Below are 25,780 nucleotides of genomic sequence, written 5' to 3' on the forward strand. Positions count from 1 at the left end.
ATAGCTCTTGGCTTTAGTCTTTTAGTTTTTTATTTATATATTAACCCCTTCCCTGTAATGTCACAAGAATGTAGCCCCATATTTGCGTTCTTTAGCTCCCCCAACCTCCCCAAGGCTTCATTGCTTTTCCCTTTCTATTTTACTTTTCCCTTTCTATTTCCAATCCCTAGCTTTCTCTTTGTCTAATTACCCCCAATAGGAATAACTTAGAATGTTGGAATTGAAATTCTGAAGATTGTTTAAAAAGAATACAGAAGTAAATTCAACTCATAGATGGAGAGGGATTACTGCAGATAGGCTAAATAATATGAAATAGTGGAAATAGTACAAGGTATGGTATATTTTCTTGATTGATATCATGGCGCTGGTCTTTCAGTGTATTCTAAGTTGCAGTGTTAAATATAATCTTAATGTAATGTTACAATTCATCCATTTTCTAAGAGTCACAGCATGTTGAATCCCTCTAGTTTGCTTGTTTCACGGTTCTCAGAACAACCAGTCTCCTCTTTCTGGACCAGTATGAAGCAACTCTCAAGGAACAAGCTGTTTTCCAGGAGCCAAACCTCACTAATGGAGCTCCTGAATGGAAGCATGTGCTTAAGGTCACAGCAGCCTTAGTGTTTCCCATAAGGCTCTTCAGATTGTTACTACACGAGTGACTCAGTCCCCTCATCCCCCTCTTTTTAACCCTCAACTAAGTTAGGTTATATATGCTTATACTTTAATTATATATAAATAAATTAGATTTCTTTGCATCTCTTATGTATGTTGACTGGTTTTTAGGGGACCTGAACAGTGCATAATATAACTGTACTCCATGTAACTTGTTTCATGATTTGGCTCACTTTTGAAATGTGTTTAAGCTTCACTGTATCTTTTTCATTCTAGTCTTCTGTTTATGCTCCACAAATTGGTATGACATTTCCTTTCCTTTTTGTTATAAAAGTGGTATTACAACATTAAGAAAAATTTCAATTAAAAAAAAATCTAGTTCTGCCATTGTAAGAGATATTCATTGACATATTGCTTAAATCCCAAAGAGTGGGAAGCTATCTATCAGATGTCTAACAAGAGTGAAATGTTTTAATAATTTTAGTGAGGTACAGAATAGAATATTTAATGACATATTGTGTCATTTAAAGTGATAATTAAAAGATACATATAAAGATAAAAATGTTACATGTATGCTGATTTTACAAAATATGAATATTTAAAATATTGGAAGATAACATATAAAAGTTGGGTTGATGAGATAATGGGAAGTAATTTCCTCTCCCCTCATAATTCTAAATTTTCTGGAATTTCAAGAATTTATTTAAAAATAAAAATCCAATTTTGAACAGTTTGATGTTTCCTCATTTTAGTTTTTTCTTTTCACTTAAGTGGCCTCATGTATCTCCTGATTTCTTAGTCAACTTTTTGGTATGAGCATATTTTTTCCTGCAGTTCTTAACCAAAACCTAAAAGGTTCCGCAGTTGTCATATTGTTGACTATTACCTTTGTTTTTACAGAGGAAGGCAATGTACCACCCTCATTTTGAGGACTTGGACTGGTTCTAGGTTGGAATTTGAACACACTTGAAAAATCATTTTGAAATCTAATTAGTATTAAGGAAAAAAATGGGAAACAATATTGGTGGAGAGCAAAATATATCTGAAACAGATTTTTAATGATAGAGATCGGATTGTTTGGGGACAGGGGAGGATCGGGTGAAAAACAAGAATTAGCAAGAGAAAAACTCAGAGAAGAAAATTGAAGTAGGCTTCTCAACAACTTCACAATGTGAAGCTTCTAAAGAAAAATGGAAAAAATTCGAATGTTAACAGGTCAGATGTATAGTTGTTGTACCTTAGAACCTCATAAAATTAATTTTTATGTGGATTTAGGTATAATGATGAAATCACATCCCCTCCATAAGAAGATGACTGGTTTTGCCCCTTGAATAAAATGTTTACACTTTATATAAATTTGGGAGCTGGATGATGTGAAAGGTGTATAATCTGTAATTAAAATATTGTGTACTTTGGAATGCCTTAAAGTTGATTTGGAAATGTTTTTGTTAGAAGTTTACATCTGAATAAAGCAGTTTTTTTTTTTTTTTTAATCTAAAAGTTTTTGGCAAGTAAAATTTTAATTAAAATAATGACCTGTTGCACTAATACTGTTATGTGTGATGGGATAAATGATGTTAGGCTGAAAGGGTACTGAGGCACTTTAGATTACAGGCTCACGAGTAATTAGGTGCTGCCCTAGCTATTTGTTTCCGTGCTTTTGCCACTAGTTTCAAATGGGTAAAGTGTTGGTAAGAATTAAGATTTTGGGGGCTTGTGGTTTTTAAAAGTGTCTCAGTACCATGATTCCATATTGAATTTCATGAATTAAAGCAAACAGTGATACTAATTATTTGAAAGAATCATTTATGTTTGAGTTTGAGGTCATGGAATTAACTCCCTTTCCTCTTTTTTTTTTTTTTGCAATGATATATTTGTGTTCATTATCTCCTCTCTCCTTCAGTATTTATATCCTTCAGTTATTTTTTTCTTGTTCTAGAAATTAGGTTTTATTTTAAATGTTTTTCTTAAATAGTCTCGTAATTTTGCTGGAAGGATTATGATAATATCCCCCCTACCCTCCTGGAACCTCATTTGATTGCAGAATCAGAGCACTGAAAATTACCTTCACATTTGGATTTTGGTTGGCGTCAATCATTTAGCATACTTTCATTGAATAACTTGGCCATTGTGATGGGTTAAGGGGTAAATACAAAGAGAAATGACTCTTGCTATCCCAGCCTTTGAAGTATTATAGGAAAGAACATCAAAAATACATTATTATGATATATGAGAAGTGCTTTGGTAGAGGTAAGTGCAAAGGGTTATGGGAAAGAGGAGGAAACGGGCTTCTTATTTTGTTTATCTAATTGCTGATTTAGCCTTTGTAAAATTGTTCACAGATGACCATAACACTTGGTATTAAAAAATTCCTTATTAGTGAAATCGAAAATTGTCAAAACTTTCAAGTAACTTTTTTTTGAAAAGAAGGATGTGTAATTTAAATGTTTAAAATCTGTAACATTTGGTCAGTTAAAAAATTCCCACTGTCTTTGTAATACAGAATGATATGGAACCTAGCAAAGCTGTTCCACTGAATGCATCAAAACAAGATGGACCCATGCCAAAACCGCATAGTGTTTCACTCAATGATACTGAAACAAGGAAACTCATGGAAGAGTGTAAAAGACTTCAGGGAGAAATGATGAAGCTATCAGAAGAAAATCGACACCTGAGAGTAAGTTGTTTTTTGAAAATTAGTTGATTTAAACGGAGGCATAGGATATGTGACTATTACTGGGCTATTTTATTAGTTTTTAAATGTATCTTTGGTCATTTCTTTCTCATTTTCCCCAGTCGATTGATTTATGTTCTGTCCTTTGCTCCCCACTCCCAACCTCTTTTTACAGTTTTACTATGGCTTATTGCCTGCAGGTTTTTTTCCTAGCAGACATCCTAGTTATTTGTGATGTGGCTTGTGGCATTGCTAGCTTCCTCTCTTGTTTTCACCCTTCACGTTCTGTGCCCTAGTCATATGAAGTGCCTAGAATGGTATTATCCCATAGGGTAGCCAGCCACTAGTAATATGGGGCTATTGTGCACTTGAAATGTGGTTGGTTTGAATTGAAATGTGCTGCGAGTGTAAAATAAACACTGATTTCTTAGACTTAGTACAAAAAGAGTAAAGTATCTTTTTTTGTATTGTTTGTTACATATTGAAATAATGTTTTGGTTATAAGAATGAATACAATATATTAAAATTAATTTTGCCAATTTTCTACCTTTTTAGTATGCTTTTAGAAAATTTAAAAATTACACATGTAGCTCATATTCGAAGATCATATTACGTTTGTATTGGATAGCGTTGGCTATAGTATCCTGAAGAAGCCTTTCTGTTTTATCACCCTCTTTTGCTTTAGCTTAAGTTCTCTTCGTTGCCTTGAATTCTTTTCCCTACTCTCATAGCACGTACATACATGCACATTCATCTCTTGGACCTTGGTTCTTGGCATCTTTTCAGCATAACCTTTTGTAGGACACTATTCCCCACAAAAAGAAAAGAAAAATTGTTTTGGAATGCTGTCTCCTTTGTTTCCACCATGCCTCTAATTTGTTGGAAGTGTTTCTCCCTCTAGTGGGCAGTGGTTTCCTTGGGGGTAAGGGCTGTGTTCATTCATCTTTGCATTTATAGCACACACATACAGTAGTTATTTGTGTGTGTGTGTGTGTGTGTGTGTGTGTGTATACATGAATCGATGGATGGACGGACGGATGGACGGACTGGTGAATTGAGGACTAATTTGAATATGTGTGGAAGTTATTAATAATTAGACTTTGACAAGTATCAGGATCTGAATACCTTTAAATTGCTTTCTAAGGCAGTTTTTTGTATCAATGTAGATAAAATATATATATAGGTAAAAGAAGCTCATTTATGGGACTTAATCTGCATTTGGTTATTCTGTCTTAAATGTACATAGGAACTACACTCTGAATCAAAGGCCCTATATCTTGAATTGATCTGTTCTGAAATAATTTTTCTGGCTATTTCTTCATATTCCTTAATACCCCCTCAGAAGCCCCCTGCCCCCAGTAGAAAGAATATCTCCATTTTATACCCACATACCATGGATTTTAAACGATGCAGTTCTTTGTTACTTTTACTTTATTGGCTGATTTGCACAGCGTGTTCTTTGATGAAAGATGTCCTCCTTAGCATGCTCAGTGTATTTGTTCAGAAAAACCACTTTATTTCTTGGCAGGGAGCGGAGAAGTGGAAATGGTAGGAGTGACACAAATAGGGCAGGGCTGGAAAATAGGAAGAGTGAACAGGGAGATAGGTGAGTGAGACTTAACTCCTGGTCTCTACTCTTTATAGACTGATGTTCTCTAAGAGTCGTTAAAAAAGCATTCTGCTGTTTAAAAGTTAAAACAAAAGGCCACTGGCTTATAGAATCAATTTCAGGACCCATCATAATTTGTTGCCAGATCAACTTTTTTGAGCATGTCTGATCACTGCCCCTCTGTCTTTTTTGAGCATGTCTGATCACTGCCCCTCTGTCTTTTAATCCACTGTCTATCTGAATCTCCCCAGAGAGCTTTATAAAAATATACTTGGTCAGGCCCTCCCTAGACCTAGTGAATGAGAGTCACTAGAAGTATTTTTTGAAGTTCTTGCTTTAGAATCACTACTCTCTGCACACAGGACTGATTAGCATAAGACCGAAAAGACTCATAAAACCCTCAGAAAATCCAGTAATGCAAATAAAGCGCTATGGACTCTTTTACTTGGTATTAATAAGCACACTAGAAGAATCAGTGTAAGGAAATAAAAATTAGCTTGCACTGAGGAAATAAAAATGTGCCCTGCCATTCAACTGGTTGGGATGTTGGACACAAATAAAGCAAACTGCCTAGCTAACAGATACAGATAATCAATATTTTTTCTAGGGTCATACTGCAGCTGGTAAAGTGTCATAACAACCTCCTACTGCTTTCTTACTTAGAAACATTGTTCCCTAAAATCATAGACAGTCAGAAACTTTGCTACATGGAAACCATCATATCAGTAAGAATGAAGCAGCCTACTCTGGTATGGAACATTTGAGTCACTTTGGCGCAGAGAAGCAGCCTCCCTTTTTTAGTCCAGGTGCAGAACTTAAGATGAGGTGTTTCTGTATACAACATTCCAACATCTGTTGTAATTTGTAGTTTCCAAAAGAACAGGATTTTGTGTCTGCTTTGCAGTTCAGACCCAATGCTGAACGTTTTACACACAGACCTCCTGCTTTACTTTGAGCATGTCAAGGAACTGCATTATTTAAATTTAATCCTGAATTTCCTCCTTTCCCAAAATCCTATAAAGTCCTATCTTTTCCTTTGGTGAGATACTCCCTGTGCCTCTTGTGTTTGGGTGCCCTGGTTGCAGTGAGTGAGTCAGTAAAGCTGTCAGACTACAGATTTGTTTCTGGTAGTCTTTGGCTGATGGGGCTTAGACAGGTGGCAACCAGTGTAAAAATACTTTGGGCCACCTTGGAAGTAAGTGCATGCATGGAACTCTTTAATTGTATTTAATGGGATTTTTCCTTCTATATAAATGTAGTCATATCTGATTTTTCAGTGTTTTAGGAGTATCTTTCTCAGCTCCGGTTTTTAATGTCATCATTATTGAGATATAATTTACATTTTCTATGAAGATACTCATTGTGAGCATATAGTTCAGTGATTTTTAGTAAATGTATAGAATTGTGCAGCCATCACTAGAATCCAGTTTTAGAATGTTTGCATCATCCTAGAAAGTATTCTTATGCTGGTTAGCAGTTAATACCTACTCCCATCCCCAATCACATGCATGCAGATCTGCTTTCTGCCTATAGAATTTTAGCTTAGTAGTTTTATTATATGCCTTATTGTTTTTAAAACCTCTTTTTTGTTCATATTTTTTCTTTCTAGGATGAAGGCTTAAGGCTCAGAAAGGTAGCACATTCGGATAAACCTGGATCAACCTCAACTACATCCTTCAGAGATAATGTCACCAGTCCTCTTCCTTCACTTCTTGTTGTAATTGCAGCCATTTTCATTGGATTCTTTCTAGGGAAATTTATCTTGTAGAGTGAAGCATGCAGAGTGCTATTTCTTTTTTTTTTTCTCTTGACCAGAAAAAGATTTGTTTACCTACCATTTCATTGGTAGTATGGCCCACGGTGACCATTTTTTTTGTGTGTACAGCGTCATAGGCTTTGCCTTTAATGATCTCTTACAGTTAGAAAATACAGTAAAAACAAACTGTTCGGCTAATGGACAAATTGTATATTACCAGATCATCACTAGCAGATGTCAGTTGCACATTCAGTCCTTTACGAAATTCATAAATAAAGAATTGTTCTTTCTTTGTGGTTTTAATAAGAGTTCAAGAATTGTTCAGAGTCTTGTAAATGTTATTTTAATAATCCCTTTAAATTTTATCTGTTGCTGTTACCTCTTGAAATATGATTTATTTAGATTGCTAATCCCACTCATTCAGGAAATGCCAAGAGGTATTCTGTGGGTAAATGGTGCCTCTTACAGTGTAAATTTTCTCCTTTACCTTTGCTAATATCATGGCAGAATTTTTCTTATCCCTTGTGAGGCAGTTGTTGACTGAGTTTTTTTCATCCTTACAATCCTGTCCCATGGTATTTAACAACAACAACAAAAAAATAAAACTGTTAACAGATTCTTGCTCAATAGCTTGTTTGTGTCTGTCGTGTCATCACACGGGGATACCAGGGAGTCCACTCTGATAATTTGAAATTTATAATGCACAATTTTATCTTGCATTGCCCTTTCAGATATTACAATATTTGTAGGTAAAAGTGCTCATTCTGTAAGGAAAGGAACTGATAAAACTTTCAGGCTACTTTTGGTATTTTGGAAGATCATAATCAATTTGTCTTCAAGATAATATAAGCAAATACCGTGAGAATAAAAGTGCTGTAATTTTTGTCAGTTTATGTGTATGCCTTATGGCTCTATTGTGTTTAATTTACCCCATTTTTAATAGGTTCTTTTAGTAACTTTTCAAGGAAGACTCATTCTCCTTGGTTGTTCTAGTCAAGTGCTTTTTAACCAGCCTGATAATTCCTTTATACCATTTCATAATAACAGTTAAAAGTAGGTGTTTTTTCCTGCTCAATTTGACATTTAAATTCCCATTATGGAAATTTTGTATTACTGAGCAAGCCTAGGGAATCTTCTTTGTAAAAAATGACTTTATCCTTTGCAAATGTGTTAACCGTGTGAAACACGTTTTCAGTATAAATATGCATTATAGGATCTGATACTTTCCTGCACTTAGTCTTACATCTTTGTTTCATTTGTACTAGCATAGAAAATTTTGGAACCATAGAAAATGTATTCAGTTTTTTTTACTGAGTACGGTATAATACAAGTGAATTTTGATCCTGGAAAATAGGTGTTGGTTTTGTAAAAGATACACTTCTTTCTGAAAGGGAAATTGGACTTTGGGACTTGATCTGGTACAGTGAAGTATATTAGGCCCAGGTCTGTGTATACATTTTAAATGATTGAAATGTTGGTTGCCTTTTCATTTTAAGTATGTTTTGATTTGTCAGATCACATGTGTTGTGTCATTGGCTCTATGGTATCTTTTATAAAACCTCTTGCTTATGTGCAAAAGTTACTAAAAAAACAGAAGTAACACCTATCCATTACTAGCATGCTACTGCAGGTATGTTTCCACTGTTGTATGCTTTACAGTCATTGTAAAATTTCCCCCTCTTTCTGATAACTGGAAAAGCATGCTAGAAAAAGCCTTGCATTTTTGTCCCATAAATGCAGAATCAGTAATTCCTTGGCTTAAAGCTCTCTATATAATCTACATTATTGGTGATAAGTATCAAGCTTGGTATTTCGTGGCTATCATTTTTTTTTTTTTTAAATTGAAGTTTTTAAAAATTTAGCAAAATCCCGTTTTATGGGAATGCTCCTTAGAATTCATTTTGTTTAACCCCTTTGTTTTATAGTTGAGGAATCTGAGGCCTTTATGGGAGGTAAGAGAACTTTACCCATGTCTCACAGGTAGGTAGAGGCAGAGCTGGACCTAGAAATCTGCTCTCCTGATTAGCTCGGTGTCTTATCTGGTAACTTTTTAGGAAAAAAAAATTGTTTTAATTTGACACGACTTAACATAAGATGCTATTTAATAAGTTTGTGAAATTTTCTATCATAAGATTGTATTACAGGCTGCTGTTGAATAGTTTCATGTATATGTTTGGTTTTAGTGTTTAGGCTAGAAATTCTCCTGCTCCCATATTGGTAATAAACACTATGAAATACAATGTATTTTAAGATAGGCATTCTACAAAATACATTATGTAATGATTGGTTTTGAGATAGATTGTAGTCTGGGTAGCATCTGCAAAATAAAGTGTATATGGGCTGCTACTTAACTGCTTTACATATCAGGAGATGCTCTGATTGTATAGGGGACTTAATTTCTATTTTTAATTGCTGTATGAGATGTGATCAGATTATTTTACTACCAATGATTACTTTAAAAGAGTCCAACTGTATTAATTGACTGATAATTTATAGATTAAAATGTTTGTCTCCATTCTTTACATGTTTAGAAAATTTCGTCTGCCTGCTTGCCTAGTGTATGTAAGGATGAGGGTAATACACTGTTGCTAATGCTGAAATCACGATCAAGTGACTAAGGCCTTAAGTTCATATGTGACACTAAATGCACTACCTACCTTCATTTTTTCTATATGTACCTTAAATTTTCCCATTCTTGTATTTACAAGAAACAAATTTAAGAATTGTATTCTGAGTGTTTTACCTTAAATGACACTTGGAAAAAATATGTATCAAATTCAAAAATTCCGATCAAAGAAAAATAATTTTCTTAATTTCTCCTTCAAGTATCTTAGCTCGACTTATTCTAAAATTGATATCTGTTGTGGGACTTACTCTTGGATTGCAATCATTCAAAATATGCCACTTCAAAACCAAGTTTTATAAATAAAGTAAAAAAAAAAATAGTTGTTGCAGAGTATATCCCCAAATTGTCATCTTCTGCCACTTTAAAAACATTCAAGTAATGGTTTTCCTAGAGCTTTGCACATTCCTATTCAGTGATTTTGGTGTGTGCATACATTTAAAAAAATTGACCTTTGGAGAGAGGGAAAGATCAATGTTTACCGTATGGAAAAACAAAATGAGAAGGTAAATAAATGATCTTTATTTTCTAGCTTTCAAAAAAATTAAACTGTTGCGTGAATAAATAAACTGATTTAAAATGTGGTGAAGTGTCATTTTCCTTTTCAAAAAACAACAACAAAAAGGAATTTGATTTCAGCAGATAATGATGGTTTGTTAATATTCTGTCAGGTAACAATAGCCACTCATTGACTGGGCCTTGAGTTCTAATGGCAGTCTCGATTGGAGACCTAGAAGGTAAGTGCTTTTAATACAGAATTGGGAACTGGTTTTTTAGTTCCACATTTAATAGCCTACGGTTAGAAGCTATGCTTCTAGGCAGGAACAGTGGCCTCTTGGCAATGCCCAGTCTGTTGGAGATTGGTGCAAAGAAGTTTGAACATCCATCTTTAAGAGAAAGAAAATTTTATCTTCTTATGTTTCTGATTGTAGAAATAATGTGTGCATTTTAGAGAATTTGGAAAATACATTATTAAAAAAAAAACCAAACTCACATCCAGCAGCATCCATTTCTATGGATATTTATTTCCCTATAATATTAATGCTCTTTAAGCATAATAAATTACGTAGAACTTTGTATCCTATTCTTTTACTTAATCATTTCTCTGGTTTATTGAAAACCAAGCGTAAGTGACAGCAAAATACCTTTATTTTTACAATCACTTTCACCATAAGGTTATGAACATTTTATAATAATTTAAAGCTTGATTGGCCACTTCTCTTTCTAGTTATGGATGCCCTCCTATTACCACATTTCTTTTGTTTTAAAAGTTTCTTTTTTTCCAGTTCCTATATATAATAGCCATCTTTAAGTTTAGAAAGTGCAGAGAACTATCAAGATAACTTCATTTTTTTTTTTATTTTTAGTGGTATGCAACTATTGCATTACATTAACTCATGATGAGCTTAAAATAATGATGCTTGAACAGTACCTCTAGAGATACTGACTTAATTGGTCTGGGGTAGAGACCTGGCATGGTCATTTGTTTTTAAGCTCTCCATTCATTTTAATCTGCCTCCAGCAGCTGCTTTATAGGCTTTTAAATGCCAAAGCCAGGTGCAAAATAGGCTTAAGCAAGACTTAAGTCCTGTAATACAGGAAAGCTGCATTTTCAGAATTCTTTGTATATTCTTTAAAAATAAGTTGCAGGAGTCACCTTTAGGTATTGCTTAATGCAAGAGCTATCTTTGTAAAATCAGGATTTTTAGAACACCAGTAAGAGTTTTAACTTGGAAAAAAGTGTGAGCTGTCTGTACAAAAACGATTTGAGAAATTTTATGGGGTTTAGTTTTAATTACCACTTGGCTAATACCCAAAGTGATTATCTTTACCTACCTAAGAAATTTGTTTTGCTCATATTTTTCGAAGTGTGCGATGGTTTTCAAGATGTGCCAGCTATTAATCATCTCCCAGATCTTATGAAATAGGTATTGTTCTTACCTCCATTGTATGGGAACGCAGAGTGACAGCTTAATAAACATGCTCAGGTTTTTAGTTTTTAGTAACGGGCAGGGTTTGGGTCTGGGTGGTCTGGTTCTAGAGTACATGCTCTTTAACTGTTGTAATCTGTTACGCGAAGGAAATGTGCCCTGGTCCAAGTCAAATACTGTCCCCACAGAAAATTGGTATGGTAATTTGGTGATGCCTTTGAGTTCACTGTAAAGGCAGTATTTACTGATAGTTCTTTGAAAACTTTTGGTCTTAAAGTTTCAGACTTCAGCCTTTATCTCTCAAGTGAGGAGAAATGAACACCCATTAACAGTCTTAGCTCTTGAACAAAACCAACATGACCATTAGTAAGCAAATTTATTAATGTGTTATAACAAGGAGGCTATAGAACTTAATAGAAAGGGTTTAACCTTCAGAGCTGAGGAACAGTGTGACCTCACTCTTCTATATGGTTCTTTCATGATTATTTAAACCAAGTGTGAATTTTGATAATTCATGGTGAAAATTCTTGATACTGTTTATGGTTCTACAAAGAACAAAGGATACTAACATAGACACTTAAGAACTTTGAGGAAAAATATATTCTGATTGAAGTGATTGACACCTAAGGTCTAAAAAAAGTTATGGAGAGAAATCGTGAGTAATTGAAATCTTACATTCCTGAGCAATAAAAATTACTCATTTTAGTACATTCTTGTTGCAAGAAGTAAAGGTAGGTTAGGAGTTCCGAGTTTTAATGTAGTAGTGGAGGGCAAACTTGCTTTTTCTTTGTGTGCTGTTTTAATCCAAAGTTTATATCTTAAATGTACAGTATGTAGATAAATATATGAGAATGTGTATCAAGCTACTTTGAATTAAATTTAGGGAAATATTTCACTTAAAAAGGCAAAGATAAACGAGAATCAAAAGCTTTGTTGCAAAGTATTAGGGTGCTTTTGTGTGCTTTGCCATCAAGTTTTATGAAATGACTGAAATAAAATTCAGATTTTCTTTTTAAAGTTGAACGATCATGTTTTATTTATCAAATAAGTGAGTTCTCATTTCTCTAAGGGAAAAACCCTCTTGTACTTTGAGATGCCTTCCCCCATGTAATTTGTCAAGGGGACAATTTCCTTATATATGTTTTAAGAAATCATGGTTTCTTACCAAGAACCTACGTTATGCAATAAGGAAATGCCTTAATAAGAATTTTAATTTTTAATTGGATAAAGTGGTTCCTTTTTAAGGTAAGTGGTGGGTGGAATAGGAATTTCAGGAAGGTGAGCATACCAAACGTATACTGAAAGGCTTGCAAAGTTTGTGTTCTTCCTTATAATGATTGCATTGCGATGCAATATGAAGGAACAGCTACCGATATGGAGTACTTGGCATCTGTGCTTTTAGTTGAGATAGTAAATGAGTATGTTCCCAGCAAATAGCGTTTAAGCTATTTAAGTATGTAAACTATTCTTTCCATCGTAGATCTCTTAAATCCAAAAAAGTGCATTGCAAGCGCTGATAAAAATGAAGTTTTACATTCGAATAATGTGTTTCCCACCCCCACAGTAGTGTGGGGATAAGATAGACTGTAGTGACCACAGAATGTGTTTTCTTTCTCCTTTTATTGTAGTTCATTATGACGTTTTCTCCAGCTTTCACCGGTTTTATTTTTCTGTATTTGCTTTGAATCTTGGTTTCCAGCAGCAAATCATCAAAGATAATGACAAATTCTCTTAAAACCTTTCCCTGATCACTTTACCTCTGTTAAACTGCTAACCTGAAATTCATGTGTTTTTGTCCATGCATCAGTATTTTACTACGTATGCGTGCAATAGTATATCGTGAATTTTGCATGTTTTAAAATGTGCTGTGTGTCCTTTACACAATATCTAGCTCTACCCTCACCTGAAAGTTCTTACTTGGAAGCCCCCACACTTCCAAGTATATCCCTTGGGTTGTCTTCATAAGTGTTCCTATAAACTGATACACCATTTTCACCTTTGCTCCACCAGCTTGGACCCATTGTAGTTGTGTTTTCTGTTGCTGCCCATGCTAGAATTAAAATTATGACACCAGTACCTACAAAGGCCCTGCCATTGCTGCTGAAGCCACATCTCGTGGTGGTTTATATTCTAGATATGAAGGCTGACCAGAGGATAATTGGTCTGACAAATTGCCATAAAAGCCACCTGCTATGTGTGTGTTTAGAAGTAAAACATCTAAGGGAAGAGATGAGGTGCGTGAATACGCATGAGGTCAGGTTACTGTGCATCCTTGCTCTGTGTGTATATGCATGTGCTGCAGACTGTATGTTGGTGTGGAGTGGTTTTTCTTGCATGCTTTGAAAATGGAGAAATGTCATACAAATCTGGAATTCCTACTTGTGAAAAATTCAAGATTTGGAACACGACTTGGATTTCCACAGGCAACAAAACTGCCACTCTTACCTACAATTCCCATCCCTTGTTTTATTAGTCACCTGCACAGTTCCTGTAGTCATCTGAATTTGTGACCCCTAGTTTAGGTACTCATCACATAACTAAGATTGTGTACTTCCCCTGTGCTGGACAGTTGGAGTGACGGTGGGGTAAGATAATAACAGATTGAAATTTAGTTCTAGACCATGGGATCTAAGGAGATTTTATCATTAGGAGGCAAAAAACAAAGACACTTGTACCTAGTTAGCAGGTGGTCGGACCCAGAATGTCCAAAACATGGTCAGTTGAAACAGCTATAAAGTGAGGAGCAATAAAAGCTATTTCTACAGAGTACCTATTTTATGTCAGGACATTTATGTACACTATCTCATTTTCAGAACAAACTGTCAACTTATTAACAGGAGAACTTGGAGAAATAAATTTGTCCAGCTTTACTGTGAGAGAGCCAAGTCTTGATCCCAGGCTTAGGCCCTTCACTGTGAAGTGCTGCCTTTGAGAAAAAAGGGGAATGATACTGTGAAATTGACTTAGTGGCATTCAATTCAATAACAGTGAGAGCTCACTTTGGACTCAGTCACACTTGAATACTGGGAGTTTAAATTGTTTCTGCCTTTCACAATTTTGGCATCAAGCTTATACACTGCACTACTGGCTACAAGTTGGGGTGTGGCTGCAATTTGCTTTCAGAATTTAAGGTAGTTTAAAATTCAGCCTCTATAGCAGGACTTTCAACCAGTTAACCTGAATTAATGGCAATATAAATGGTATTTACTGCTATAAGTTTCAAATATTAATATGCACAGCTTTGGAAGGAAGCATATCAAAGTGATTATGAGCCAGTTATGAGCTTGGGGTCTGGAGTGACACTGTAGGTTATAATTTTGGCTGTTACTTTACTAAGGATGACCTTGAGCATTTTATTTCTCTGTGCCCCAGCTTTCTCCTCTAAGACACGATACTAACCATGCCTGCTTCACTTCAGTGGGTGTGAGGACGATTGAAGAGTACATGGCACCTAGAGCAGAGCTTGGCACAAAGCAGATGCTCAGCAAATATTAGCAATTATTGTTTACATACAAATGAGGTGGAAAATCGGGCAGTTGTCTGATTATTTGGGTTAAAAATTAAAACAAGCTATCCAGACAGTGGGTAGTAGGTTTGAAATTTCATTTTTGAAGTCATTAACCAGTTCTGTAGCTTCTGAAGGCATTCTCTGATGTATGCAGCGAAGCCCCTGTAGAGAGGAGGCAGGACGTTTAGTGTGGGTTTTGGAGGACAGACGAACTTGGATTCGGATCTCAGCTCTGCCCTTGACCAGATGCGTGCCCTTGAACAAATGATGGAACCTCTCCAAAGTGCAGCTTTCTTGTCAGAGATGCTGACTGATTTTCATACTCTGCTTTTGTAGGGTTATGGTGGGAACTGTAAGACATTTTTAAAAACCTCACATAGTTTCTGGTACACAACAAACATTAAAATTGCATTTTTACTCTGTCCTTTAATCATATGTCAAAAAGATAGTAAGAATTTAAAAGTTTTAATAACTGCTTAATGACAATGGATGATCTTGAATTAGAAAATGTATTAGTGCTTTAAGAAGGAAGTTATCCTTGAAGGTAAGCAGCCTGAGTTAAGCATGATATACTTCTTTATTTTTTATTTTCTGAATGTGAAGTTTACACTGATTGAGTATAGAGGCTTGGAAATTATAGAAAAGGAAAAAAATCCAATGTCTCACTCCCCAGAGATAACTTTTTAACAGCTTTCTAAATGCCTTGGGAGTGTCATATATAATATTTAGTTTAAATATTAATAGTATCAAAATCAACATATGTTTTTGTAAACCAATTAATAAAATAGTTAAAATTATTATTTTTTACCTGGAAACAATTTTTGAAATTGTGAGAATACTACAAAAACACCCATACACCTTTTAGGGCAGATTTATTAATATTTTGCCCCATTTGTTTTATTATTTACTGTGTATATACACACATAAAATACATATACATTTTCTGTGCATGTATGCACACATACATACATATGCGTGCATTCATAATGTACATGCATACATGTATATATATGTGTCCACATTCACATATGTGCATATATACCTAGAGATGTATAGCTGCGTTTTATTTTTAAACCAGCCAAGACTAAGTTGCATATATAGCATACATAAATGATCTCTAACAACTTCAGTATTTCCTAAGGTTATTCTCTTACATAATCATAGTACAGTTTAAACTTCAGTAAATTGAATATTGATATAATACTTTTTTCCAATTTCATTTTCCACATCCAATCGACTAATGTCATTTATAGCATTTCTCCTCTCCTGCACAAGATCCAGGCTGGGGTCACATATTGCACTTAGTTGTCATTTCTCTTTCGTCTTTAATCTGAGATACTTCCTCAGCCTTTCTTTGTCTTTTAGTACATTGATGTTTTTGAAGAATACAGCATCCCTCACCTCCACCTGTTGAAATAGATGACTCCTTATGTGGGCTTTCTTTGATGTTTCCTCAGGAATAGATTCAAGTAACGATTCTTCAGTTTTCGCTGGACTACTACACAAGTGGTATGTTTTCAGGGTATCACGCCCAGAGGTACAGGAGGTTCTTCCGCTCATTTGTGAATAAAGATACAACTGAATGGTGGGGAAAAAAGGACTCTTGCACTTTGTGGTTAAGGCTCTACAACCAGACTGCCTGGGTTCAAATGCTGACTTTGCCCTCTAACCTTTTCAGCTTTAATGTTGTTACTCAGGTTTCTGATCTGTAAAAAGGGGTCTTCAAAAAAGTACACTGATACCCACTTCATAAGGTTGTTCAAATTAAATGAGCTACTTAGTGTAGAGTGCTAAAAATTAGCTCATAATTGACACCGTATTGGTATTAGCCATCATTCTTGATCTTGATTCTCCCAATGGTTTAATTATCACCATTATTGTGAAAAGTTTATTAAGAAAATAAAGTCTCAGAAATGCTAAAATGCTATGCGCATCGTTTTAGCTCTTACAGGTATGATTCTAAGTCTCATGAAACTAATGGCCAAGCTCTCCTGATTCATGACCTCTCTATTTGGATTTTATAAGATCCATCGCTAGCATACCTAAATTCTCCAGAATAGATTTGAAAGACGTCAGGAGAGTGTGTCCTTGTGCCACAAGGTCGAGCCTCTAGGAGATAAGGTCAGAGTGGCTGCCTCTTCAGTCTGTTGCTATGACTGCCTTTGAGAAATGGAGCAGAACTTGTTCATTTGGAATCTAGTGATCACTGGGGATGTGATTGTCTCCAGATAAAACAGATAAATTTTGTTTTGATAAATATTTGAACATTTCTGGAAAATATTTTGAGCTTTTTAGTGTAAAAATGTTGTTAATTTCCTAACTGGCTCTCAGGCATTGTGATAAAATTGAAAATTTCTCTTTATGCAACTTTGCAAGTGTTTTTGCATAGAACTGTGATAATTTGGAACCTATATACCTTTTTCTCTTTTGTTGTTTTGGACTAAACTTCCTTTCTGCAGGCAGAGGAAACATCTCAAAAGCGATCTGGTCCTTCTCTTCCCTCATTAGTTTAGATACTCAGAACTGATCTAGATCTCTAGGAATGTCAGTCTTCTTGTTTTGGGAAAGGATTTGATTCCACTGATTTTGTAGGGGGAAGAACCAGCCACCTGGAAATTATTCTAAAAGGTGAAGTAGATATACAAGTAGAACCAAGCCTCTTACAGGTAGGAGTCTGCACTATGTAATGTGTGGAATTACTGGGGTGGGGGTGAGGCTGCCTGCTTATGAATATTTTCCTCACCAGGCTACAAGAATTCTGCCCTTTTCCCACCTGCCTTGACTCGTTTCTTGAGTCATCAGTCTTTGGACAGTGAGGGTGGAGAGAAGGAAAAGGAGAGCAAGAAGCTCTGCTTATCGAGAGGAAGAACTGAACGAGGGAAGATGGTATAGGTTATTTGTCTTTGCAACCAGACTTCGTTCCCTCTTCTTTCTATACTTAAACCCTGATTTCCTTCCGGGGAACTGTATTAATCTCTATTGCCGCTGAAACAAATTACTGCAAATTTAGTGGCTAAACACAGCAGAAATTTATTATAGTTCTGGAGGAGGTTAGAAGCCCAAATCAGTCACCAGGCTCAAAGTATGAACGGGGCTGCCTTCTTTCAGAAGGCTCCAGGAGAGATTCTGTTTCTTGTCTCCCAGCATCCAAAAGCTGCTTGCAGGGTGAGTGGGTTCTGGTTAGCAACTGTACCACTCTGCCCTCATGTGAAGCATCACATCTCCTTCCCTTACTGTGACCCTCCTGTCTTCCTCTTTTAATAACACTGTGATGACATTGGACCCACCTGGATAATTCCAGATAAGCTCCCCATCTCAAGACCCTTCACTCAATCACATCTGTGAAGTCCCTTTCCTGTCAGGGTAACATGTTTATAGGCTCCAGGGAACCTCTTTGGGGGCTATTATCCTGCTGTCCGCAGGCACTGTCATTTCCTCCCTCAGTCTGAGTTCTTCAGGGTGGACTCCACCCCCAGCAAAGGGGAAAGTAGATCTAGATCTAAGCCAGTTAGTACATCCCACTGGTTCAGAGAGAAATGTGACCCAATCCGAGCCAGCCAAACAAAATTTTATCCCTTAAATGGATCTCACTTCCTTCTAGTTGAATCAGTCCCTTTTTGGTTAGTAAGTCTTTGTCATATTAAACTCAAGGTTCAAGTCATTATCAACACTGTTCTCATTCCAAAGATGTGGATTTCATGGTGCTGCTATCCTCAGGTCTCATAGATGCTCTGCATCATGTGCCTGCTCTGGTATCTCCTTACCCTCCACCTTTGTGTCCCCACATGCCAGGGCCACTGGCTCTCAGGTCAGGGCTACTTCTTGAATCCCCAGCAGGAACTTGTAGATTCTCCCATACCCCAGCTTGGTAGAGGGAGCCACTTCACCCTCTCTGGCTCTCTTTCTTGCTAAGGGCATACCACCGTTCTTTCCTCAGATCTCGGGCTGCCACCTGTTGAGAAGGGGCACATTGTGAAGACGTCTCCAAAGTCTCCCACAGGAAGCAGTCTCCTCACCTATCTGAAAGTTTTAATCTTTTTGCTACTCCCTTTCCTCTCCCATCTCTCCAGCTCAGATATCTCCCTTGAATTCCAGGTGTACATGCCCAACCACCTCAGACATCCATCCAACACCTGAGACTAGATATACATCCTCACTCCCATGCTTGCTTCATCCAAGTTTTCCCCACTGACATCCTTCTGGTTAATCAGTCCACATACCTTGGAATTATCTTCAAATCTTTTCTTTCATGTGCCACAGCCAATCTTATCAAAAACTTCTGTTACTTCTACTTTTAAAATACCTTTGGAATCCAGTTACTTCATACCACCTCCATTGCTACCAGCCGAGTCTGAGTTCCCTCATATTCACCATAGTCTTTTAACAGGTCTTTCTGACTCTACCCATCCCCTGTCATCCTGTTCTATGTGCCTGTTAAGTCAGATCACCTCTTTCCTCCATTCAAGGATCTCTACAAGCAGGATTCCCCAGGATTCCCCAACCCCTGGGCCCTGTGGCCTGTTAGGAACTGGACTGCACAGCAGGTGAGTGGCAGGCGAGTGATGCTCCCCAGCGCTAGCATCACCACCTCAGCTCCACCTTAGAACATCAGGCGTTAGATTCTCAAAGGATCACTGGCTGCAAAGTTGGGGACCGCTGCAAAGCCTTCCTATATTCATTCTGAGTAAAAGTCAAGACATTACAGTGTTCTACAAAGCTCCACAGTCTCCCCACCCCCACTTACCTCTCTAGGTTCGTTTCCTGCTCCTTTACTTCATCTTACTGGTCTTTTGGTATTTGTGGAACACTCCTCTAGCACACTTCAGTCTTAGAGACTGCACTTGGTGTTACCTCTGTCCAGATGCTCTTCCCTTTGTTCCACATGTCTCATCCCTCATCTTTTTCAGGCTTCCACTCTGGGAGCCCTTTCTGGACCTTGCTGGGCCTCTCCAACTACACATATACCACCCCACCCTCCACAGTCTAGCCTTCTTCCATGCCAGTCCCCATATATCCCTCACTTCCACTGAATATGCTATATACTGTATTTATGCATTTATTGTCTGCTCCACCAGAATGAAAATGTCACAAGAGCAAGATTTTGTTTTGTTTACTGCTGTATCCCCAGTGCCTAGAACTGACAGGATCAATAAATCTTTGTTGAGGGAGGGAGGGAAGGAGAAAACGAGTGAGCGAGTGAGAGAAAGAGAGAGGAAGAGAAAGGATGCACAATTGTACATGCACAGGGGTTAACAATATAAATGCATTCTTACTACAGGTTTTAGTTAAAAGAAAACTGTGACAGACCTGCCTTGATCTGATTCTCGCTTTCCCCTTTCTCCTTATCCTAATCTCTGCACGGAGCTTTAGAATTCACAGTGTTTGAGCAACAAACTTCCTCTCTCTTCACCTTCTAAGGATGACCTTTGGCCACCATGTTCTGACAGAGGTCCGGAAGTCAAATGGAGAAGGAGCTTCAGAGCCAGGAGGAGGAGCTGGTTTCCTGCCTCATTTTCATGCCTGTGCTGAATTAGCATTCTCTCTTCCTCTTGCAAAAGCTACTACTCATTTCTAACGCTCCTTCTGCAGTCCGCTCGTCTCCTTACGCACTGCTCTTCTCCAGTCATGACCTGGTTTCCCATTCACATAACATGACAGCTCCTGGCTAGCAGCCCTCCTCTCCACCATGCTCTTGTGACTTTCAATGACTTCACTGGGAGGGTTTCCTGTTCTTGACCTCCCCTCTTCAGTGGCCTTGTCCTCACCACCTCTGCCACCTGCTCCCCCAGTCTCTTCCTGAAGGTTGTCACCACCAGGACAGAAATATCTCGGGAACGTTGACTACAGATTTACCACTCTACAATCATATTAGACTCAAGTAACACCTATGCTTGGAGATTCTTTCATGCTTTCTAAAACTAGGTGAATAACTAGGTTCCCTAACCTCCAAAGGCTTACTGACTTTCTTTTGGCTAACTGGCACTGCTGAATTTTAAGGTAAACAAAGGAGGGTTCTTGGAAGTGTAGAAGGTTAATACACACCTGAAGCGAGCTCACGTGGTGTTCCAGGTTGTCAGTGGGGTGGGGCTTGGTTCCACAGAAGGAATTGGGCTAATGGCTTTTCTAAAAAGATTTGGCACTCAAAGAATGTTATATTTTAATTTGACTCTGCCAATACCCTGTCCCTCAGACCCTTTCATTTTTCTTGAAGTTAAATGATAAACCACTTAATAAAACATACTTTTCATTTTTGAAGTAATAAAGACTGGTGAGCTCTCAAAATGAATTATTGCAGAATTTCATCTTGCCACCAGGTGGCAATGTAGTCTTATATCTCGATGCTTTATGGACCGGGAAAATCCATAAACAGATGGTTTATTCCATCGTACTGACATGTGAATTCCCTTTGAAAATCCACATCTCAAACAAAATCTAACTATTCTGTTTTTTATTCAAACTGTAGGTAATTATTCAATTACCAACTGAAGGAAAAGTTTATCTTGATTCCAAGGATAGATGTAAACTTTTCCCTCCTTCCTTAGAAGATATCAGATAGTTGATATGAAGTTTGTTTTTCCATCATAAAATTGGGATAATTATAGCAATAATGTGAGTAACCTTTGTAGTAACTTTGATGAAAAGATACTATAGAATAATACCTTTAATTTCATCACTTTCATCTGTGTGACTTATTTTGTTGCAAGTATTAATTTTTTATGCCTTATAATTGCATAAAGTTTTATGTGTTTATTTGTATCTAGTCCTTCACTTAAATATTGAATAAATTTTCGTTTTACTAATTTAAATGGTTAAATTCTGGATTCCATATTCCTTCCATAACCCTCCTTCCCCGTTAACATGTAAATGCTTGTCCTATCCACCAATTGTCAAATGGAACCTCTGGCCAAGGGGAGAGCAAAGCTTGGATAAAGGCTTAAAAATAACAGTAATTTATAAAGCAAAACTACTGCTTTTTTATGGTTAAAAATTTTAATACATTATTGTCTTCAAGTTTACTGTTTTGGAACTCTAATGAGAGTAATCTCATTAACTTTATTACTTTGAAATTCATTTTAGCTCTGGCTTTTCTCTGCTCTCTGCAGGCATTGTCTGTGCATCAGGTTTTGTGCACACCAGGTTGGGATAAATCTCACTTAATATATACCGTGCCTATACTCCAACACAGTACCCTAGCTAAGAGCCAAGGATGGTTATCTTTGGTGAGAATTCTTATTCTTGAGTGTCTGAATTGTGCTTGGTAAAAAGGCTATCCATTCCGGGCCAGATGATAGCAATGAGGAAGGGTTGAGTGCACAGGTGAGTGCGTAGGTCAGCAATCATGTGGTTGGATCAGGGTGGAATCATCCAAGCACTGAATGAATGTCTACTCAATGACTGTTAATTCATTTACATTAGCTCATGCAGTTCTTCCAACAAGCCCATACCCTCCCCTTTCATGGAGGAGCAAAAAGGCTTATCAGGTATTGTAGGCAGAATCCCTGGAAACTGAATATGGTATGGTACGTGGTAAGGCGGGTTAGAGTGGCAGATGGAATTAAGGTTGCTAGCCAGCTGACTTTCCCATAGGGAGATCACCTGGATTACCCAGGTGGTCCCAATGTCATCACAAGGTTCTCATAATTGGAAGAAGGAGAGCCAGTGAGACAGCAGCATGAGACCTCAGCTCTAGGCTGCTGACTTTAAAGATACAGGAAGGGGCTATAATCCGAGGAGTGTGGCAGCCTCTAGAATCTGGAAAAGGCAGAGAAACAGATTCTTCTCTAGACCCTCCAGAAGGGATACCATCCTGCTGACACCTTGATTTTAATCTAATGTGACCATTTTGGACATCTGTAGGCAGAATCCCTGGAGACTTGTAAGATAATAAATGAGTTGTTTTAAGCCACTAAATTTGTGGTAACTTGTTACAGCAGCCAGAGAAAACTAACACCCTGGTGTTATATAGCATGGGTTACACATACAGTGCAGGGTGAGTCCAGCCATATGCCTCAGAGGACTGAGAGAGAGTAATTTCTTTGGTTTCTGGATAGAGCTACAGTTTTCACCATCCTCCCTCCACCTTGTAGATAGAAGATGAGGGAAATTCACTTTTCGTTCTGTTCCATTTGAAATTTATTCTTAATCCAATTATTTAAAAAATCTCTCCAGGCAGTGCTGTGCTTTGTTTCGAATTTGTTCTTTCTTTTTATTTCCTCTTTGGTCATCTGCTCTGTTCTGATGGAGTGTGTGTGTTTTTGAGTGGTGACTCAGTGGCAAGTGGGGTGAGGAGCTCCTGGGAGCTCTGGGACCTCAGTGGGCAGGGCCTCCATGCCGCTGCTGCTCAGCCTGGCCTCTGTTACCTGTAGGCAGGCTCAGTCTGTGCCTACAGAGAACCTGCACACTTGGCCTCTCCTGGGCTCCGCAGATCCTTCCCCTGGAGGATCAGCCCACCCTCCACACATGCTGCTCTAGCCTGGTCCACAGCACCCATGATCTGGGAAGGCCCTGCCATCTGACTGCTGGGTTGTGCCAAGTTGGCCTTGGCCCTTCAAGTGTCCTTTCAGAGGGGTCCAGAGCCCACTGGCCTTGTGTTTCCCTCACTTCCCAGCCCTCCTCTCTGCTTCTGACTGTAGTCTGACTTTGCATCCTCTCCTCCACCTCCTGGTCTAGTAGTAATGATGGGCAGGGAGTAGAATTGATTTGAGTTCTCCAGTTTTGGTCCTTTATAAACTAAAGAAAATGATAGTACACTTCCCAATAGGTAAGGCTGTCTTTTTAGGCCTCTTGTCCTGCTAAAGGGCCAAGTACTTGTCTTCTCTCACCCTAGGGCAATAAATCTGGAGACCACAGAAGAAGGTGCTTCAAAAGATACTGTTCATGCTTTAGGATTTGCTATCAATGTTTCTGTACAGAGCATTTTGTGTGAGTCTCAGCCTATCGATAGTGCTGCTATCAGCTAGGAATGCCTGGGACACTCATCTACGCCTGTCCTACTTTGTGGCAACCCCGACAGACATTTCCCCAACTGGAGCCGATGTTGTGGCAAGATGCACCTCAAAAATTATCTTCAGGGAACTTCGAAAAAAAAAAGGTTTATTACTCACCAGTCAGAGTACATGGCAGCCTGGGACCACACAGCCAGGTTGTGGACAGAGAGAGAGGGCAGATGCGTGGACCTAGGGCTTTGCCTTTATTGGGATCGAGGGTGGGGTGCCTAGGGTTTTTCGGGTTCACTCTTTTCTGGTTAATTTAAAACATAAGAGTGGGAATTAAAGCATGAGAAGAAAAAAGCTGGGTCATTCAGGTGATCAGTTATCTAGGTTGCCCAGGGCTTTCTCGAAGGGGAACTGCATGGGTGGGGTGGTCTTTTTCAGTTGTGTAGCAGGTGATGTGTTTATTTGAGGTGATGAATATCTTTGAGGTGGAGGCCTTGATAATCAAAAGCTAGTTGTCAGGCACTTACCTTCCACAGAGGCTGGCCTGGGACCGGAGCCGGGGTCTCTGTTCTCAAAGAGTGGGCTTCTCTCATGCTACAACTCCCGGGCAGGTGGACGGAGCCTGGAAAGTCATCGGGTAAGGGAGTCTGGTCCAACAGCCAGCGTTTGGAGGGGAAGGACAGTGTCTCCCTCCTGCAATGAAAGGGACACCTTTCCCTGTGCCTGGCGTGACTGACCAGGAAGAAGAGAATTACCAGCGTTCTTCAAAAGTGGCTGATTCTGCTGAAAGCTGCCTACATCAGAAGGGATGTAGACAGTGTCTACACCACTGGGAATATCTGCTTCTCATTAGGCTATGAAGGAGAGAGGGGCGTTCTTTAACAGTGTTAGATAGTTTACCCTAAGAATGAATAAATGCATTTTCTTGACCTACCTCAATGGAAAGAAATGAAGCCTCAGGACACTTTCAATTAAAAAAATCTGATTTCAGCTTTCTGGGGAATAGTTTAATGTTTACTCCTTAACATACCATTTCTAATGATGTCCTTTGACTTCAAAAAGAACATTTTTTATTGACCATAAAAATAAAACAATATTTGTGATGTCCAAACCATGTTCCACAGATTCAGCCTGGAAGCATCTGTAAAAAGCGAACAAACAAACCAAAAAACATCATACAGACTTTTAAAGAATGAAACGTAACTTTAAAGAAGACATTTACTGCTTTGAATAAAGATATTTTGGAAATCCAAGCAGGCATTACAACAAATTCTTACAAATTTAAGATCATGATTTCATGTGTAATTGGTATGGCTGGAGCAGCAGCACTACTGCTTGCCTACCAATATCCATTTTCCCTTTCTTCTTTAGTGACAGAACTCTGCTTTTGTTTGGGGTAACATTATGCCTCACTTAAAAAAAAATGATGTTCTTGGCCCCCTTTGTAGTTGGACGGGGGTCATGTGATATTGCACTGAACAATCAATCACAAGTAAATGGAACTGAGAACAAGGTTGCCAAGGTGGAGCCATTTATGTCAAGGGAGCTAAAATGGAGCTGGAAGACCATAAAGAAGTTTGTTTTATACATGTCCCACCCAGCATGTGTCTCCATGAACTTTTGAACTTCTCAGCCACTCCTGGACCTTATCTCTTCCTTGTAGTGGCAGTCAGACCCTTCACATCCCTCATGGTGAAAGGAGTCAATCCATTTTGCCAACCAGCATTTTTTGTTTGCATATTAAAACTGACCAATCTCAATTAACCTAACCAGAATTCTTCATTTACATGAAATGACCAAACCGAAGACTGTACATGTAACCTGAGGCTTTATGAGGCCTGTCATTTTTTGTTTTTCTGGAATATGCTTTAGGTTGCTACCTGAACCCGTGTTTCCAATTGCAACCTCTGTATTCAAAATATGTGCTTTTTATTTCTCTTTCAGCTTAGGCCTCTTTCTTGGTTTACAGAACACTGCTAGAAATTTCAGCGATATTTTACTTTCTTATTTTGGCTTCTACCTTTTCCTTGTGTTATTTTCATTTCTTTCTTTCTTTCTTTCTTTCTTTCTTTCTTTCTTTCTTTCTTTCTTTCTTTCTTTCTTTCTTTCTTTCTTTCTTTCTTTCTTTCTT

At 37.8% G+C, this 25,780-nt stretch overlaps 1 protein-coding gene across 2 annotated transcripts in view; it reads left to right on the plus strand.

The window, feature by feature from the left end:
* VAPA (VAMP associated protein A) overlaps positions 1-7,280 on the plus strand; it is a 34,954-nt gene extending 27,674 nt beyond the window's left edge. For both annotated transcript variants that reach the window (XM_006920082.3, XM_006920081.3), the window contains 2 exons: positions 3,116-3,289; positions 6,505-7,280. In XM_006920082.3, the coding sequence (XP_006920144.1) occupies positions 3,116-3,289; positions 6,505-6,663 (333 nt within the window). In that variant the 3' untranslated portion in view covers positions 6,664-7,280. The remainder of the gene's footprint in view (positions 1-3,115; positions 3,290-6,504) is intronic.
* Positions 7,281-25,780: the final 18,500 nt, after the last annotated feature.

This window comes from Pteropus alecto, unplaced genomic scaffold, assembly GCF_000325575.1.
Source record: "Pteropus alecto unplaced genomic scaffold, ASM32557v1 scaffold146, whole genome shotgun sequence".
In the NCBI taxonomy this organism is placed as follows: Eukaryota; Metazoa; Chordata; class Mammalia; order Chiroptera; family Pteropodidae; genus Pteropus; species Pteropus alecto.